This window comes from Mercurialis annua, linkage group LG2 (assembly GCF_937616625.2).
Source record: "Mercurialis annua linkage group LG2, ddMerAnnu1.2, whole genome shotgun sequence".
In the NCBI taxonomy this organism is placed as follows: Eukaryota; Viridiplantae; Streptophyta; class Magnoliopsida; order Malpighiales; family Euphorbiaceae; genus Mercurialis; species Mercurialis annua.
In genome coordinates, this window is record NC_065571.1 from 52,037,626 (window position 1) to 52,056,313 (window position 18,688).

The window sequence follows — 18,688 nt, forward strand, 5'->3', positions numbered from 1 at the left end:
AGTACTATTACTTTAGAAAAAAAAAGGGTAATGGAGGGTATTATAGTAATTGGAGGAAAATTGAACTCGGATTAAGACCGTGATTAGCAAAAGTCGGTGACATGTTGTGTCGGCATTTATGTTAAAATAAAGCTCACTTATTATTAGTTGTAAAGCAACCAAATCAAATCAAAGAGAAGACAAACACAAACTAACTAACTTACTTATCCTTCTTACTCTTCCATTTTAATTCTTTATTACATATCCCATCGATCCCATCTCCCTCTACTTCTGCTCCATCAAGTTTTAGCAGCAATGGCTGCATTGTTTCTTCTGCTTTCTCTCCTCTTCTTCTCTGCTTCTGCTGACACTCACAGTAAGTTTGAACTTCTATTTATTTTGGTAAAGCTTGAGTCTTTATGAGGAAATGTAAATTTGTTGAGTATTAACATAGTTGCATTAACTTCTTGGTCTACTTATATGGGATTCTGTTTGTTTTCTCTAAGTGGGTCTTACTTTTTACTGTTTCTGAAATGTGGGGGTTTACTAGTTTTGGTTAAAGTTTATTAATTTGAGTTGTTGGCATTGTGGATGTAGATTTAGATCTCTGCTTTAGACCCACATTTACTCCATTCTGTTGTTTTGTTTTCTGTTTTTGTATAGAACTGAGTTTGTCATGGTTAAAACTTTTCTGATCTTGAACTGAGTTTGTCATTTGTGGACCTAAAGTTCTAAGCAATTGCTGGAATGAGAGAAGGGATTAGTAGACTTCGTAGCAATTCAAGTTTTGCAAAGGTTTATCCTTTCAGTAGTTATATAGTGTTTAAAGATGTTATTTTGGTTAGTTAATGAATGACTTCAGCCTGGTTAGTAGATGCATACGAAAACGGAAATGCTGAAACGAAAAACAGCAATCTACAATTTTTCTTGTACTATAGTAAGTTATGAATGCTAGGTTTTGAAGTTTTAGAAGCGTTTCCGGTAGCAAAAGTGGAAGGCCGAAATATAGGATTTAATAAGTTTCCGTGCAGCTTATGCATTATGAATTGCCATTCTAAGAGACTTCAGCATTTCTCAGTTCGAATATTGATGAGGTCATTTTATTTGTGAAGCAACTTTAGATTAGACAAGAAAAAATTCCTGTATGAAATTTACCAGGAAATTAAGTATTGGTTGAGTGTTATAATTTGACCTTGTGTGTGAAGTATTTCCTGTTATGTGTTTTTCTAATATGACAGATTCAGGTACGTTTTTGCTTTCGATATACAATTATTTCTTGATGATTTAAAATGAACTTTAGTGATCAATTGAAATATTGTACACTAAAGCTAGTTCTTACAATTCACTGAAGAAGAGCTTCAGATCCCTACTGTTGACTTATGTTTGCTTCCGCGTATCCAAATCCGTTGGTTGTAATGAGGTTTTACTTTCTTGTGTATATTAGATGTGATAAAAGTGACAAATAACCCTGCGGATGAGCTGCTAGCTGTGCTCAACAGCAATAGAACTGCACACAAAGGATCATCTCTCTATAGTAATCCAGGCCTAGCCTGCATCGCTCTGCAGTATATAAAAGCATACCAAGGAGATTGTGGTGCCGTCGGAGGATCAGATGCCAAAAAACCTGCAGAATCTGAATTCGCTGAAACCTTTGCTCCGGCTTGTGGCGTAACAGTCTCAACTCTGACTCCAATCACTGGTCGCTTACTTGCCTGTCAGTCCAAATATGTTGATCCAGCTGAAGCATTCTCCGGAATTCTAATGAAAAACAGCAGGAGCTTAGAAATTTTGTATGATAAGAATCACACAGAAGTGGGAGCTGCAGTTTCCGGAAGTGATGGCGGGTCTCCGTTCTTTTGGTGCGTATTGTTTAGCAACGGTAAGCGTAATAATAGCTTTGCATTAGAGGACGGTGAGGCTAAGGTCACAAGACCAGGGTGCTTTAGTGGCGCTAATGATGAATGTAGTGGCGCTAGTGATTGGTCTCGGCCAGTTGGTCTTTGGCCCTATATCTCTGCTGCTTTATTTGCAGCGGTATACGCTTTTGGTTTATAGTTTTAGTTTATTGCTGATTTGATTTTAAACTATTCTCCACTTGATTTTTGGCTTAATTTCTTAAAAAACCCCCACCTTGCATTTTTTTTTCGTTTATACCCTGACCTTGTAAAAACATCATTTGTACCCAATTTTGAGTTTTTATGTTTCATCTCTACCCAAAAGCATTAAATTGTACTCTTTTCATTTGAAAAAAAGTTTAAAACAATCCTTCATTTTTAACTTATATACGAATTAGATATTAATGTTATTAATAGTACAAAAATACAATCTTTTTCAAAAAATTAAAAATAATAATAATTTTTTTTAGTTTTTTTAAAAAATATTTCGATTTTTTTTTAATTTTTTCAACTTTTTTAAAAATATTTCCGACAAAAAAATTAAAAATAATAATAATTTTTTTTAGTTTTTTTAAAAAATATTTCGAATTTTTTTTAATTTTTTCAACTTTTTTAAAAATATTTCCGACAAAAAAATTAAAAATAATAATAATTTTTTTTAGTTTTTTTAAAAAATATTTCGAATTTTTTTTAATTTTTTTAACTTTTTTAAAAATATTTCCGACAAAAAAAAATTAAAATAATAATTTTTTTTAAATTTTTTAGTATTTTATCAAATTAAAAAAATTAATTAATTATTTGGATGTATTTGATTATTTTTTAAGTTTAAGGATTTATTTGTATATTTTAAAATAGAAAAAAGTATGTTTTAAACTCTTTTCCAAATGAAAAAAGTACAATTTAATGCTTTTGGGTAGAGATGAAACATAAAAACCCAAAATTGGGTACAAATGGTGTTTTTACAAGGTCCTATAAACGAAGAAAAAGTGCAAGGTGGGGGTTTTTTAAGGAATTAAGCCCTTGATTTTTTTAGGCCATTTTGTTTACTTTTATCAGTTGCATTGGCCATTGTAATTGTTTGTTGTAATTTATTTGATTGTTGTTTCAATCATGTCGAGTATATGATCTTAAGATATTGTTTTGCTATTCATTTTCGCCGACTATCTGTACCCTATGTAGCTAAGCTATGTTGCAAATGATCTTATTGAGTCCTATGCTTTCCGTATTTCATTTCTTTTTCCAAAAACACTTCTAGAACTTTGAAACTTTAATCATACTCTTGTAAAACAAGTTGTTTTTCTATTTGTTGTTTTGGTGTTTCTTGTAAAGTTTTCGTGTCCGTGCAACAACCAAGTAAATATTTGTTTTTTTTTTCGTAGAATTTTCTCAGATGCTGAAAGAATTGTTTGTTATTCATCTAGAATCTAAAGAACTGTGAACTACAAATCTAAATTTCATTAGCATGTAAATAAACTATGCCTTCTGATTTGAAGGCAGCAAACTGGAAATCTTCCCTTGGAGAAGCAAATAAGTTTCAGTCTGCAACAAATAGTTTCTTCAAACCCGAAATATCAAAAATCGCAGGTAATCTAAGAGATTCTTCGTTCATGAAGCGTTTCCTTCATGGAATGCCTTGCACTTCAAGATCAAAGCAAGAATCACAAGAATGATTATGATCCCACCAGATGAACCGCCGACTCTATGAATCCAATAAGGATCAAACTTGGTAAGACTCTGGTCTAAATGCAGTGATAGAGCAATTGCCAGGATCAGCAAGAAGAGAAGCAGAGGCATGCAATAAGTCAAGTTGATGGGTTCATCTTCAAGCTCTGAATCACTATCTGATCTCTGGTTAATATACAGAGGTGAAACCACAGCTAGAATCCCCAATCCAACTCCTACAAACTTCTCATATGAAGAAAACCTGCTTCTCCTACAAGAATAAAAAAAAGAGGGTCAATACAAGTCCAACGGAGTAGCAGAATGAATTATTAAATGCAAATAAAATCACGAACAATAGATGTTTTAACACAGATTTTTCATTTTTTTCGCTATAGTTCATGATTTTATTTGCATTTAAGCTCCGGAGAATTATACCTGCTAACGCCTTTATCGATAAACAGCGACAAAGCAATGGCGGCCATGAGCAGCAAGGGCAGCAAAGGCAACCAAGAAGCAAGGTTGATGGGCTGTTCATCAATCTCTGGATCAGTAACTGGTGTGCTGTTAATAAATAGAGGTGAAATCACAGCTAGAAGTCCTAAACCCACAAACACAAGCTTCTCATACGATGTTGAAGATCTGCTAGCAATCCTGCTTGCAGAAACTGGCTCCATTCAAGAAACAGAAACCCAAAAAAACAAATCTCTCACTTTGTTCTTGTTTATCTCTAGTAACCATGCAAAGTGGGAATAGAATATTAATATTATTCTTTTGTTTTTGTGTTAAAATTGGATGGATATGAAAAAGATAGCAGCTAAAAGGATAAATTATTCCGGATTGGTCGGAATCTGATGCTTTCAGTACTATTAAACCTTTTTTGTTCAGCATATTTTGATTAATTACTAGAAGGGAATAGAAATGTATAACCAACATCGACAATAACAAAAAGAATTTCTACAATTCAGCAAGAAGATTATCCAGTATCTGATATTACAAAAATTACACACCTAGCAGACTCTCATGGTAACGGCCTAACAGGTACCAGCAGAGCTCTGTGGCTTGTTTCCATTAAGCCTTGTCATCCATTTCTGCTGTGATATGGTGAGATTAGTGAAGATGGTACGAGGTGGAGAACTACTTCCTTCGGAAGAAGCTTCGGTCTTTGGAAGTTCAGCAGGAATTGCAGAAGCAGCGCTAGTGAAGGCATTTAGAACCAAGAATGCTAGAATTGGAGAAAGATCCAAAGTCCCTCCTAATGGTGGGATGATTCCGCGGAATATGTTAAGGTATGGATCGCACAATGTGCTGAATACAAAACATGAAATCACATCAAAGACGCATAAAAATTCAGATATAAATTGTCAATTAATAGAAGCCACATTAATTTTAACTAAAATAAGTTAACTACCAATTCATGTCGAATTATAAATAGGAAGTTCATAATCCAACTCCGTTCATCTAGTTATCTGTCAAACCTCAATAACAACAAAGTTGTCAAAAGGAATGAACCAGTTGGCCTAAACTTAAATCTTATCAGGATTCAGATTTTGTGATTTAGGATTGGCTCCAACTAGGATTGAGTTAAAAACCTCAAACTGTAACACTACTGATTTCCGGTGCATCTATATTGAGCACCTCATCAAATCAATGCTACCAAAAATGCAAAGAAATAGTGCTAGTCTATGTTGCACGGAAACAAAAAAAGATATAAAGTCTCAGTTATCAGAAACGAAACGCCTAAACGTAGGACTCGGTAAGTTTTCCGTGCTATATAGATGGTTATGTAAGTTTAATATTTCAGATAAATTTAAAGAAAAAAGTTGAAGAAATGCACCTGAGAGGACTAACAATGGCAGGAGGAGAATTAGGAAACCAGGTCAAAACAAGCCTTACAACCAACAAAGTGTTGTAAATGTTTAAAAAGTTGAGAATTCCATTACCCACCACAATCCCTGCCACTGAATCTCCAGGTAACACAGCAGCAAAGTTGTGGCTTGACAGATAGCCCGGACTTCTAAAGGCCCTGCATTGAACCTGAAAAATAACACAAATTCAGAAACAACCCGACAAACTGTATAATCCCAAATTAGAGTAAAAAATTAAATTTCTGAAAAGCCAAAGAAGAAATTAATACAGTAAATTCACCTGGTGGGTGGTGATTTGTGTTGTAAAATCAGAATAAACAGACAGTAAATTCTTGAGAATTGGACTTTGAGAAGCAAAACAATGAAGATGATTCAAGAATTTATCAGCAGTAGAAGTGATTGAACTGTGGAGTTCTCGTATCATACAATTTGGAGATGGGAGATGATTATGAATGTGATTATTGGACTTGAAAAATGGTGGTTTTGTAAGAAATGGGTTTTGAGAAACCCATGAAGAGAGCAGCAATACACAATTAGGTTGTACAATATCTTTTGAATTCTCCATTGACAATGCCTCTTTACCCGCCATTGTTGAGTCTTTGTTATAGTGGGAAAAAAATGGTTACATACACTGTGTTTTTGGAGGTTGAGGAAGAAGATAACGAAACGGGAAGATAATAAATTGGGTAAATCGAGTATCAGTGTATCTTCCACGTGTTCGTCTTTCATTTGCTACAGTATGTACTAAAACGCACCGTATTAGCGTATTTCCACGTGGTTGGTTCCTCTTGGATATTGTAATCTGACGTGTCATCTTCTTTCTGATTCTCTTCTTCTTGGTCACAGTTCTTCATTCGTAGTTCTCTTCAAATTATCAAATGTGAAGAAAAAAATTCAAAAATGACGACTGATTTACTCCGACTCTCATCATTCATTCCTCACCACGCAAACTTATTCACTCACCGCCGCACCAAAACGCAGAGTTTTGGTTACTCTTCTCACCTTCCTGAACGCCGCCGTTTCAACTTCCGTCCGCCTCTCCGACCGCGGTATCTCACTCTTTGTAATTCCCTCAATGTCAATAAAACTCAACTCCAAAACGCGCCGTTTCAATCTCCAAACGACTCGCCGATTCTTATCGACGTAACCGGAATGATGTGCGGCGGTTGCGTCTCTCGTGTCAAAACACTACTCTCTTCCGACGATAGAGTAGACTCAGTCGTGGTCAATATGTTGACTGAAACCGCCGCGGTTCGGTTGAAACCTGATAGCGCGATTATATCAGCGGAAATTGCGGAGAGTCTTGCTAAGAAGCTGACTGAGTGTGGATTCGAGTCGAAAAAGAGAGGTTCGAGGATAGGAGTAGCTGGTAATGTGAAGAAATGGAGAGAGATGGTTCAAAAGAAGGAGGAATTGATGGTGAAGAGTAGAAACCGAGTTGCTTTTGCTTGGACTTTAGTTGCTCTGTGTTGCGGATCTCATGCTTCGCATATTTTTCACTCTCTTGGCATTCACAGTATTGCTCATGGTAATATAATTATGTAATCCGTCCATTAAATTATTTGTTTTAGTATATATAAAATTAGTTTCGATGTGGTTTTGGTTTGCAGGTTCATTTTGGGACGTGCTGCATAACAATTATTTCAAGGGTGGTTTATCTATGGCAGCTCTTTTGGGACCAGGAAGAGGTTAGATGATATATTTGTTTATTTATTTATTATTTGGTTAATGACTGAACAAATCCAAACGTATAGCCAGAATCTCAATCATTATAGTCAATTTTGATTTACTTTGTTTCGATTGTAGCAATTGAAACAAAATAAATCCAAACATTTGAATGAATCTGGCTACAATTGAAACAAATAAATCAAAATAAGCTATAAGTGATAAAATAAAAATTGAGAGGCTTGGACAGAATTGAGATTCTTGGTTAGCATTTGGATTTATTTGGTCGTTAGGCCTTTTGGTAATTATTTTTAATCAAGTTTTTACCAAGGTTATTAGGATTTATTAATGTAACTCTTTCACAGACTTGCTTTTTGATGGACTAAGGGCATTGAATAAAGGATCGCCAAATATGAATTCTCTTGTTGGATTTGGATCAATTGCTGCATTTGTCATTAGTGCTGTGAGATTCTTCCTAGTACTGAGATATTGGCATTGCTTGAAATATAGTGCGGCTTCACTTTTGCTTAAATTTGTAGTGTCTTGGATTCTTTGCTTTTGCAGATATCACTTCTTAATCCTGAGCTTAAATGGGATGCATCATTCTTTGATGAGCCGGTGACTTGCTTGCTTTCAGTCTTTGTACTTTATCTTGTTTAAATTTCTCAGTTTTCTTGTTATGGAGTCATATCTTATGGACTTCCCAGTTTGCTGTCTCTGCAAGTAACAAAACCCATCCTTTTGTTTATTCGTATCACTTCCTATTCTGTTTTATTGAAGCCTGCAGATGTAGCTTTAATTTCATTGCATTTATAATTTCTCATGCATGCTCTTATTTTTTAGTGAGCAGGTCATGCTTCTTGGTTTTGTGCTTCTTGGACGTTCCCTAGAAGAAAGAGCAAGGCTCAAAGCATCTAGTGATATGAATGAACTTCTTGTAAGTTAGAATAAGTTTCACATCTTTTATTTAACCTCAAACCTTTTGCGTGGTAGTTTAAGTTTCTTACTCTGCTGAACATTCTTATACCAGCATTAATCACTTAATATACTTTTTGAAACGTTTGTGCTTTTAAATTTCATTACGATGAGCACGGGGCTATGCATCTATTTAACTTACTAATTTGTGACTATAATGAGCGTCCAATGTAATTAACATATTGCCTGAAGATAAAATAGCTGTAATGCTGGAAGTACGTCCTAATTGGTGTTTGAAAAATGTAATATTTTCCATTAGTTATCTCAAAATATTATGGCAGGAATAAATAATTATTACCAATTTAATTTTGATCTGGGTGTTTGCAGTCCCTCATATCAACTCAGTCGCGTCTCGTTATTACTTCATCAGACAGCAACTCCTCTGCTGATACTGTTCTTTGCTCTGATGCAATTTGTGTGGAAGTCCCCACTGATGATGTTCGAGTTGGAGACACAGTGTTGGTTCTACCTGGAGAAACTATTCCTGTAGATGTAAGACTTCAATCGCTAATCAAGCTTTTGATGATCTAAATGAGATGTGCATTTTCTTTTATCAAAATTTAGCACTAGATAATAGATACATGAAATAATATGTTTACATCGAGCTCACCTTGTGACCCTAGTTGTGGTTTGGGAGTGCTCCACTTTTTATGAAACTTAATATCTTATAGGTTTGGCATAGATTGAAGTCTTACCATAAGCAGGCAACCTTTTTGAGACATTAGTTGCATTAGTGGCATAAATTTTTTGCATAAGGTATTTATAGACGTCTTTTAAGCATCAGAAACATATCATTGTTTACTTGAAACCATAAAATGTTTGGCATGATATGCTTCAACTAACATGCTAAAACGTTATTTGATGATTAATATATTGAATAAAATTATATGAAAATCAATAACTTTAGTAGCATGTATAATTTTTATAAAAATCATAGTGATGATTTTTTGTAATACTTCAAACCTAGTGATTAAAGGGAAATTTTGCATGTACCTTTAGCCTTTAATTGCGTATCACTGCCTCAATAATGTGCATTTTAAACTCAAGTGAAATTAATTTTCCCGGACAGGGTACAATTCTTGCGGGAAGAAGTGTTGTGGATGAATCCATGCTCACAGGGGAATCATTGCCTGTATTCAAGGAAGAAGGCCTTAAAGTCTCAGCTGGAACTATAAACTGGGTAAAGTTGTCTTTTGAATTGCTAGAAGAGAATTCCAATATGTTAAACGTTTTCTTATTATTTCCCATATCTTTAAATAGTGTCTCTTCTTGTTATGGCATGTTTATTACCTTGATTTAAATTAGAATATAGAATCAAATAGGTGCGAGATTAAAGCAGTTTTGTATAGCGTCTTCCGACTTAGTTTAGTCATTTAACGATGTGTTCGTCGTCATATACAAAAGATAGTAAATCCTTCTTTTCATCTTCTGAAGTTTATGCAAATTTTAACATTTGGCAATTCTCAAATATTATTTCAGGATGGTCCTTTAAGGATTAAGGCCTCATCTACTGGTTCAAACTCAACAATATCTAGAATTTTCCGCATGGTCAGTTAATCAGCGCCCTTTCTCCACCCATTTATATTGTGCACATAAAATGTGTTGCTCAGAGGGATAGCCAAATGCATGGCATCTACCAGTAAAAAGAGTGTCTGGAAGTCCTTAACTTTTTGTTGAGAATTATGTATTGTGCATGTTTAAAGCATGTTATATAAGAGAACAAATAATTAAATGGACAGGGGGAAGCATGGGTAAAATACTTAGTTATCATGCTGTAATTCTCAGGTGGAGGATGCTCAAGGCCGTGAAGCACCCATACAAAGACTTGCAGATTCGATAGCAGGGCCTTTTGTGTACAGTGTAATGACCATATCAGCAGCAACTTTTGCTTTTTGGTAAGTTTTTTTTTCTTATCTCATATCATCGTCTGCTGGAGTGTTGGATGGAAGGTGCTATAAAGGAGATAGAGGGTAAAGTCTAAAATGGACTATAGTTGATCCTTTTATCCTAATAAAAGTATATGTTTATATCAAGACCTATTGTCAAGCTTACTCATGTTAGTTAGCCATTACTCTGTTTGTCAGTCCCTATATTTCTTCTTGCTTTTTAGTGTCTTTTTCTTTCTGTCTCATCCAGGTACTACATCGGATCCCAAGTTTTTCCAGATGTTCTGCTTAATGATATTGCTGGAGCAGATGGAGATGCTTTGCTTTTAAGCTTGAAACTTTCTGTGGATGTCTTGGTTAGTGATGGTCATATTGCCTGCTTGTGATGCATTCCCCGTATATTTTCTTTTTGTTTTTTAAGATAAAAAAAAATTGTTTGTTTTTGAAAATGAGGAGTAAAGTGTACCTTTTCAGTGTGCATACTTGCATATGGGAAAGGTTGTGGTACTATAATTCACTTTCTTGATGCTTGTAAGCTAGTGCATCTTATGATCCCTGGCTGGTTTAAAGATTCATATACACATCACTTGAAATCTGTACTCTCAAATTCTAACTCAATCTCACAAAAGCAAAATATTACAAGGAGCTGCTACTGCCAAAGCCTTGACTGAAAAGAGAATTGTTCATTCTGTTCATTGGCTATGGCAATAGCAATCCCCATATTCTGTAGATGAATTTTGCTGGAATAGTGCAGTCTGTGTAGATATGGATTAGAAGAGAAGCTGACAAACTCTGTACAATATGTATGTGCCTCTAGCTTGTGACATTAATTTTCTTGCTCCAGGTAGTTTCCTGCCCCTGTGCACTGGGACTTGCCACACCCACGGCAATTCTAGTTGGAACTTCACTTGGTATAATGTCTAAATGTGCTTCTTTTTGTTGTTTAAAAAAAAATTGTGGCAAGCTTAGTTATCATTGGGTAATCACATTATCATAATTGCAGAAGTTATTTTACTTGATTGCTTGCTTGGCCTCAAGATAAGATCTTTTCTTTCTCTTCCAAATTTTCATTTGTTAGATGAATACTTGACATCTAGAACGTGAAGAGTTTTTTTGGAAAAACTGTGGCCACTACTGTTGATAAAAATAAAAATAAAAACTTGCTTTTATGCGCATTTAGGGTAGTACGGGCTAAGGGTTTTATCAAACCTTTTCGAACAGTTTCTGGCTACTTTTTCAGTAGCATTTATCGGGAGAACTCGGAGGGGAACGGGTCGATAGCTTGACTGCCACCCAAATGAGGTGCGAGTCATGCAGGCCTTCAAAAGTAACATTTAATCCAAAACCCCCAACTCTAGTTTAGGCTTACGAAGACAGCCACTATGCATGAGATTGTTACGTTGTACTTGGTGGTCAATATGATTGTCAGTTGCTCTTATTTCTCTTCTATTGGAAACTGTAGGAGCAAAGCAAGGACTTCTTATCAGGGGAGGAGATGTATTGGAACGCTTGGCAAACATTGATCACATTGCTCTAGACAAGGTAATTGTATGTGTTATTGAGCTATACTGTTTTTACTCCAGAAATCCAGATATGCTTGCTGTCACTTGGAGATGAAGCTATAATTCGGGACAGCTATGGAATTTCTTTTTTCGCATTTTAATTTTCTCTGTCCATTTATCAACTTTCAGACAGGTACCCTCACTGAAGGAAAACCATCTGTTTCTGCGGTGGTTTCACTTTCTTATGAAAAAACAGAAATTCTTAGAGTTGCTGCTGCAGTAGAGAAAACTGCATTACACCCAATAGCAAAAGCTATTATGAATGAAGCTGAATCATTGAGATTGACTATCCCAGAAACAAGGGGGCAACTGACAGAACCAGGTTTTGGAACCTTAGCAGAAGTAGATGGACGTCTGGTTGCAGTGGGTAGTTTAGATTGGGTTCATCAACGATTCCATTCAAGGACAGACCTGTCAAATCTAAAGAATCTTGAAGCTGCAGTTTCATTCAAATTATCAGAAGGGATTTCATCACCAAACTATTCGAAAACTGTTGTGTATATTGGACGTGAGGGGGAAGGCGTAATTGGTGCTATTGCAATATCTGACAGATTGCGCCATGATGCTGAATTAACTGTAAATAGGTAATATGCCTTCCTATGAGCGACAGTATTCCTGCAGTAATTAAGTCATGACTTCCAGGCAATTTCATTGGTTTCCTTAAACATTTAAGCCTGGTTTCAGTTTTTCATTTGCCAGTTAAAACTTGAGTATTGCTTGCCTAATTTGCGCATTTAGCTTTAAGAAACATTACTTTATATCCCCTAAATAAAAAATAATGCAACTTGTTTCATTATTAGTAAACCATATATTCTGTTTTCTAACTATTCTTGGTGTCTTTTGCGTATGAAATTCAGACATTCAATGCATTACGCAAGGTCACTCGGTTGCATATAGACTTACCAATATATTTTACATTATAGGTGTATTACTAGCTCTTTGCTACACCTTAAAATAGTAGTTTAATGAGATTGTGTTAGCCTTTTACTTAATTATTTATTAAGGAAGTTAATGGAGGAATTGTGGCTTAAAGAACTCCGGAAAAAATTAAAAAAAAAGAGAGGAAGAAGAAGATAAATTACAGAACATCTCATCTTCTAATTGCAATAAGATTTCTCTTTAACAGAATTCTACTGTTTAAGGCAGGCAGAACTAAAGAAGTTTAAATGACAAGTACTATTCAAGTGGACTTTATGTTGCATGTTGTGTGTAAAATATCATTTACTTTTCTACTAATTATCAGATTCCATTACCATCCTCTTTGTCGTGTGTGTGCTCACTCTTAATTTTTTTTACATCTTGGTTTACAAGTCTCTCATTTCGCTTCGGCTGGCAGGCTACAGTTGAAGGGTATCAATACAGTTCTCTTATCAGGAGATAGGGAAGAGGCAGTAGCAAACATAGCAAATAAAGTTGGAATAGGAAGTGAATTTGTCAATGCATCCTTGAGCCCGCAGCAGAAATCTGGTTTTATTTCAACCCTTCAGGCTGCAGGACATCGTGTTGCAATGGTAACCGTCATTTACCAAATCTTTGTTTCCTTTTTAATTTTTAATAAGTTAGACAAAAGTTGCATGGTCATACATTCATCTCAACCTGCTAAAATAATCCTAAATATTTCTAACCAATATTAGAAGAGCTTAAATCATAATGCAGCATTTCAGTCTGCTCGTGAATTAGAAGGAAAATGTGCATTGAGTATATCTTGGGTGGAAATTATTCAGCTAGCATATTCATTTTTTTTTTCTTCAGGTTGGTGATGGGATAAATGATGCACCTTCTTTGGCTCTTGCTGACGTTGGAATTGCCCTTCAGATCGAAGCGCAAGAAAATGCTGCTTCTGATGTGGCATCTATTATACTTCTTGGCAACAGACTTTCCCAGGTATTATTTTAATATATTCTCATGATTGTTTGGTGAAAGAGAGTATAATTAAGGGGTATGGATTTTAAATAAAGGTAAGGTAAGGTAAAGGTTGTAATTCTCTTCTTTCGAAAAGAAATTAAAGTTTAATGATAATTTTTAGTTTATAATCTTTACTTTCTTAACTATTTGATTTGTGGGTTGAAATATAAGAGTTCTGAAGGTTTCTCAACTTTTAAAGCTCATCAACCTCACTCGACCCTCAATCCAAACATAGTGTCTCTTTCTTGCCCCAACCAATAGTGTGAAAGGAAAGTCTGGTTGATTTCGGGTAACATATGCATAAATGGAAAAGTGATAAATAGCTCAACTGAGAATTGTTCATAAGCAAATGATGTATAAATCTTGATTTAATCTTGTTAAAACTAACATTCCTAAGAGTTTATTCATTGCTAAAAAATGAGTCATCAATATGCAAAAGATTCTTTAATCTAGGAATGGGACATACAACATAAGATTAAAATTTATTTAATTTTAGTGATTCATTTGCTTGCTTCCCTATTTTTAACCTCATGCTAGAGTGAGATTTCTATTTTCCAACCAACGAAATTTGATGGTAATGATGATAATTGATAATGAATGATTGTCCTCAATATTATGGCTGTGCCATTTAAACTAATTTTCAAAATCTTAATCTAATGATGATATCGCAAACTCTAATGTACATTTGGGGCAGGTTGTAGATGCCCTGGATCTGGCACGAGCAACAATGGCCAAAGTGTACCAAAATTTATCATGGGCCATTGCTTACAATGTGGTCGCCATTCCTATAGCCGCAGGAGTACTTCTTCCCCATTATGATTTTGCCATGACTCCATCACTTTCAGGTCAGTAAAATGTTAAACCCCTCTTTCCATTATTGAATAAAATCTCTTATAGACTGGAAATCAAATGCCGTTATGCAGTGACTAAAAATACTCAAGTTTTTCCTTGCAATCCATCTATTGGGGCCTACAAGATATTCTTTCCTTGATGATGAGACTGAGATTTTGGTACTTGACAGGTGGGTTAATGGCTTTGAGCTCAATATTTGTTGTCGCCAATTCTTTACTTCTGCAGCTCTTTGAACCTGAAACGAGCAAATAGAGCTGCCGGTATTCATATGTATCTGCTTCAAGTATAAAATCTTGGTTGCCGAAGTTTAAAATCCTATGAAATTTGTCTCTATGAAGGATTATCCGGTAACTGTGAGTAACTCTTAAACCATTCATTATCCATTATTTCCGTCTTTATTCCAACTTCTTAAGTTGGCATTCATTAACTACTTGTATGACGGAAACTCTAGCTCACACGTTAGTTCTTATGTGGCCTTGTGGAGACTCGAGTTGGAGACCTCCACAATACTAATAGAGTGAAGACTAATCAGACCGCTCCTGATTGGTAGCTCGTTCGTTATTTAAGTGCACTCTTTTAAGTTGATATTATCAATGAGGAATTGAGGATCAAATCGTTCTATTTATGAAAATGTACCTTGTAATATGAGAAGTTATGATACATCCAATTTTGTACTAGGCATGTGAATTGCAGGAATCATAATCTCTACACGGAAAGATAAAAAGAAAAGAAAAGGTTGAGAAATAGATGTGAATTAAAGAGGGGAGCTTTGAGGGCCTAGCATGAACCGAAAAACATGGCAAATTGATAAGTTTAACAGCAACACAGAGACGGAGACATGTCGTCCTTGTTGGTCCTCTTTTCCGTGAGAGAGGTTTACTTGTCCATACATATATGGCATTAAATTCACAACAAGGATGGATCTACATAGGATTGCAATTTTTACACTTTTAAAATGACATGACATGGCACAAAATTAAACAAGTTCCGAAGCTAAACTATGCTCTCAGCCCCGGTTGGATTTTTTTCTTCCAAATATAGGTGATATTTTAAAACTTAATCACTCAAAACTCCTTTTATAATCAACCCTAACATAAGAATTTTTCCAATTTTACCGTAATTTGGGGTTTTATGTTTCAATTGTACCCTAGAGTGATTAAGCCTATTTTAAAAATAAAGGTGGGAAATGGGAATTCATACCAGAGCAAGGTTAAACTCAGGCTATAAGGAAAGAATTGAGAAAAAAATCTAGATCTGCCATTGAGCAGGTCTATAAGGTCACAAACTGATCTAAAAAATATTTCAATCGGGTACTATTTTTAAAAATTAAATTTACATAGTATTTGTATTTATATATGAAATTATAATTTAAAAATTTGATATCCCTCTATTCCACAAAGATAGGCAAATTTTTTATTTTAGACGTCCTAAAATATAAGTAAAATTGTTATTTAATTACTTGAAATACCAATATTATTCTTCATTAATTTGAACAACTTTTGTTATTTTCTATAAATCATCTTTCATTATCATCACTTCATCCAATATAAAAATTAATAACAAATTAATTTTTCAACATTTTATTATAATTCCAAAAAATTAGTATTATCTTTTCCAAAATATAGATTAATAAAATATAAAATATTCACATAATTAAATTAAGAGTAGTATTGGAAGATAACAAGAAATAACTTCTTTAACCTATATTTTTAAATTATTGTACAAATTATATTTTGCCTATTTTTATGGGACGGAGATAGTAATAAATTTGTAATATATTTACTTTAAATGGGTTAAATAACATTTTTGCGTAAATAGTGATTTAAATGGGTTAAAAAAGTTGTATTGTATTAACTTGACAACTAAACATTTGCCGTGCTCGAATTTAAATTCTTAACACAAGTGTTTAAACAGATGGTGTTTAAGTTGTGATTATATTTAATTGAATACGTAACGTGATCCATCTATATCATCTTTACTCTCTGTGTTCATACTTCATATAACTAGGGTTCTCTTGCACCACATAAACTTTATTATAATCGGCAGGAGCAGTCCATTTCACCTGAAATTTCCTTTACTATATCAACTTTACAGTCTTTTATTTAGCAGATACTATTCATATAACAGCTTCAATGTAACTGGTTCCAATGGAGAACTTCCTTTGTTTAACTATTTCAAATCCAAACATAAATAAAATGGACTTTTTCTAAACTCCTCATTTCATTTAAACAATATCAACCGTACTAAAGGCGTATGTAAGTTAGTAAGGCGTAAGTGAGTTGGTATGATGCTCTCTTGATTTAAATGAGGTCGTGGGTTCGAACCGTACTCATGTATGCAGCCGTTTAAAATTCGAAGTTAGAAGCTACCTCCTGCAAAAAAACCTACACTATTCGGATGGAGATTAGTTTGAATATAAAAAAGTTAAAGGTACCGTTTTATAGAAAAGACCGGTTAGAAAATAGGAATAGAGAACTGATGAAGAGTAGAATTGGGGTAGAAATGGTGAGCTAAAAGGGCTCATAAATGAAGACAATAAATGGGCACGTGATTGGGAACAATTGTTGTTGCGTCTCTCTATGCAGTACAACGCTTTACATGTGACTTTGGGGACCCATTTCATCCTTTCCTATTTACTTCTTCCACTACTTAATTCCCCCTTTTAATTCTTTTTTCTTTTTTTTGGTTTCAAGAATTAAAAAAAAATAGCCACGTTGGAATATTATGGCTCCTACACCATGTTGCGAGGAGAAATACTTGTGTGAACCAATCGTTAAATAGCTTTATATTTTAAATATAAAACATCCAATTAATAGGTCATTTAATGATTGATTGTTCATATTAATTATGCCACGTGTCATACTTTTAATGGATAGTTCACAATTCTACGTGTTGAACTTGGTTCACACAAAAATTTCTCTGTTGCGAGGGTCCCACGTTAGAATTAAGGCTTATTTTATCCGGTGCGGCAGTAGCGTTTTAAAAACCAAACTGTTGGCTAAACAGTATAATTGTCAATTTATGATTCTAGTTAAAATAATTAATAAATAAAGAAAGAATTAAACAGTTTTTAAAGTTTAAATAATTGAATTAATTGAATTATTTTTTAAAAATTAGATAAATCGAATTGATCTCTAATTAGTATCCTGACTGATCTGATTCGGTTTTTAAACAGTTTTCATTTATGTGGATTGAGTTACTAATTTTTATTCTGTCACCCGAGGAACTTTTTTGGCTAATGATATGGAATCATTTGCTCATTATTTTAAATGTACATGTTTCATTTAATTCAAATTCATCACGTATTTGTTTTCATAAAAAAGGTTGTGATGATCAATTTGGACAAAAATATACTCAAATATTTAAAATTTTCTCGTATTTTATCTATGCAATTTACTTGATTATGAACCACTTAATGTTGGAAAAAAACAGGATGAAATTGATAAAATTCACACCTAAACAACAAAATAGTACAATTTTGTATTTTGTTGGTCCCATAATGATTTTATAAATATATGGGGAGGAGCAGCACATGAATTTCTGGCATATTACTCTGCATGGAAAATATTCCTAACCCTAAAGAGGACTATAAGGATCAAATTGATGAAAGTAAAACACTACTCTTCCACAATTTAGTTACTTAAATTATGTGTTTTCAGCTAAGCTGCTAAGTTATTTTTATGATAAATTGCTATTAATTCCACATTGACCCTTCATCTTTGCCAAATTCATAATCAGTACCCATTTGGATTTTGTCCAGTAGACAGATCCTATATTTATCTATCATTAGGTACTTGCACATTGCAATGAAAATAATAAGAAAAACAGATCCTGTAAATTTATATTCTAACAGACTTTTTTTTTTTTTGTCAGAAGATGGTTTCATCTATAGATTAGAAAACGACTACGAGAGTCTCAAATCTAGCCACGTAAATGGGACTAGAAAATTACAATATAGAGGCTATTTGACTACATAATGTGTCAGCCAAAATAAAATACCAAAAATCTAGATCTAAAAATAAATCTAGATAAATAGGTACAAATTTATAAATCTAAAAATTACAACAAGAAATCCTTAGATTTACACATATCGTCGGGAGTAATATTCAAGCTGTAAAAATTAAATTTACAAACTAATCTTGCAAAAGGAAGCACAAGAAAATTCAAATTTTGTCGGCGCTTGTTCTGATCGGCTTCTAAACGAAGAACCACCAAGCGATTGAAGGATGCAAAATTCGGATTATAAGTGTTAAGATTTCATGTTGAAATCAAGAGCAAATACCTTGTAAAGCTTCCCATTTGAAGAAAAATGACCCATTTAGGGTGAATAGAAACCCATATAGGGTAGATGAAACCATAAGGGAGAAAAGAATAAAAAGATAAAGACATAGATATATGGGGATACCATTTATTTATTGGAAGATAGAGAAATTTAGAGGGCG

The 18,688-nt window shown here is 34.1% G+C and overlaps 4 protein-coding genes across 5 annotated transcripts; 2 read left to right on the forward strand and 2 right to left on the reverse strand.

Annotated features, from left to right (window-relative positions):
• Positions 1-154: 154 nt before the first annotated feature.
• Positions 155-2,083, forward strand: LOC126666809 (uncharacterized). Its single transcript, XM_050359684.2, has 2 exons — positions 155-355; positions 1,424-2,083. The coding sequence occupies exons 1-2, from the start codon at positions 295-297 to the stop codon at positions 2,032-2,034; spliced, it is 672 nt and encodes a 223-aa protein (XP_050215641.1). The 5' UTR covers positions 155-294; the 3' UTR covers positions 2,035-2,083.
• A 1,172-nt stretch (positions 2,084-3,255) lies between these two features.
• On the reverse strand, positions 3,256-4,366 carry LOC126666963 (uncharacterized). The gene is made up of 2 exons (XM_050359901.2): positions 3,972-4,366; positions 3,256-3,807 (listed from the first exon to the last, which is right to left on the reverse strand). The coding sequence occupies exons 1-2, from the start codon at positions 4,208-4,210 to the stop codon at positions 3,480-3,482; spliced, it is 567 nt and encodes a 188-aa protein (XP_050215858.1). The 5' UTR covers positions 4,211-4,366; the 3' UTR covers positions 3,256-3,479.
• An 89-nt stretch (positions 4,367-4,455) lies between these two features.
• Positions 4,456-6,058, reverse strand: LOC126666962 (ylmG homolog protein 2, chloroplastic). The gene is made up of 3 exons (XM_050359900.2): positions 5,682-6,058; positions 5,371-5,570; positions 4,456-4,841 (listed from the first exon to the last, which is right to left on the reverse strand). Exons 1-3 carry the CDS (start codon positions 5,988-5,990, stop codon positions 4,568-4,570), a joined length of 783 nt encoding a protein of 260 aa, XP_050215857.1. The 5' UTR covers positions 5,991-6,058; the 3' UTR covers positions 4,456-4,567.
• A 71-nt stretch (positions 6,059-6,129) lies between these two features.
• On the forward strand, positions 6,130-14,920 carry LOC126666961 (copper-transporting ATPase PAA2, chloroplastic). 2 transcript variants are annotated; one of them, XM_050359899.2, is made up of 17 exons: positions 6,130-6,929; positions 7,012-7,089; positions 7,432-7,532; positions 7,634-7,684; positions 7,917-8,003; positions 8,369-8,533; positions 9,111-9,221; positions 9,521-9,589; positions 9,827-9,936; positions 10,178-10,283; positions 10,772-10,838; positions 11,390-11,469; positions 11,619-12,073; positions 12,826-13,000; positions 13,242-13,373; positions 14,089-14,239; positions 14,416-14,920. In XM_050359899.2, exons 1-17 carry the CDS (start codon positions 6,302-6,304, stop codon positions 14,496-14,498), a joined length of 2,649 nt encoding a protein of 882 aa, XP_050215856.1. In that variant the 5' UTR covers positions 6,130-6,301; the 3' UTR covers positions 14,499-14,920. The 2 variants fall into 2 exon arrangements, with proteins under 2 accessions (XP_050215856.1, XP_050215855.1); XM_050359898.2 differs by having other exon boundaries at positions 7,432-7,529; positions 7,631-7,684.
• Positions 14,921-18,688: the final 3,768 nt, after the last annotated feature.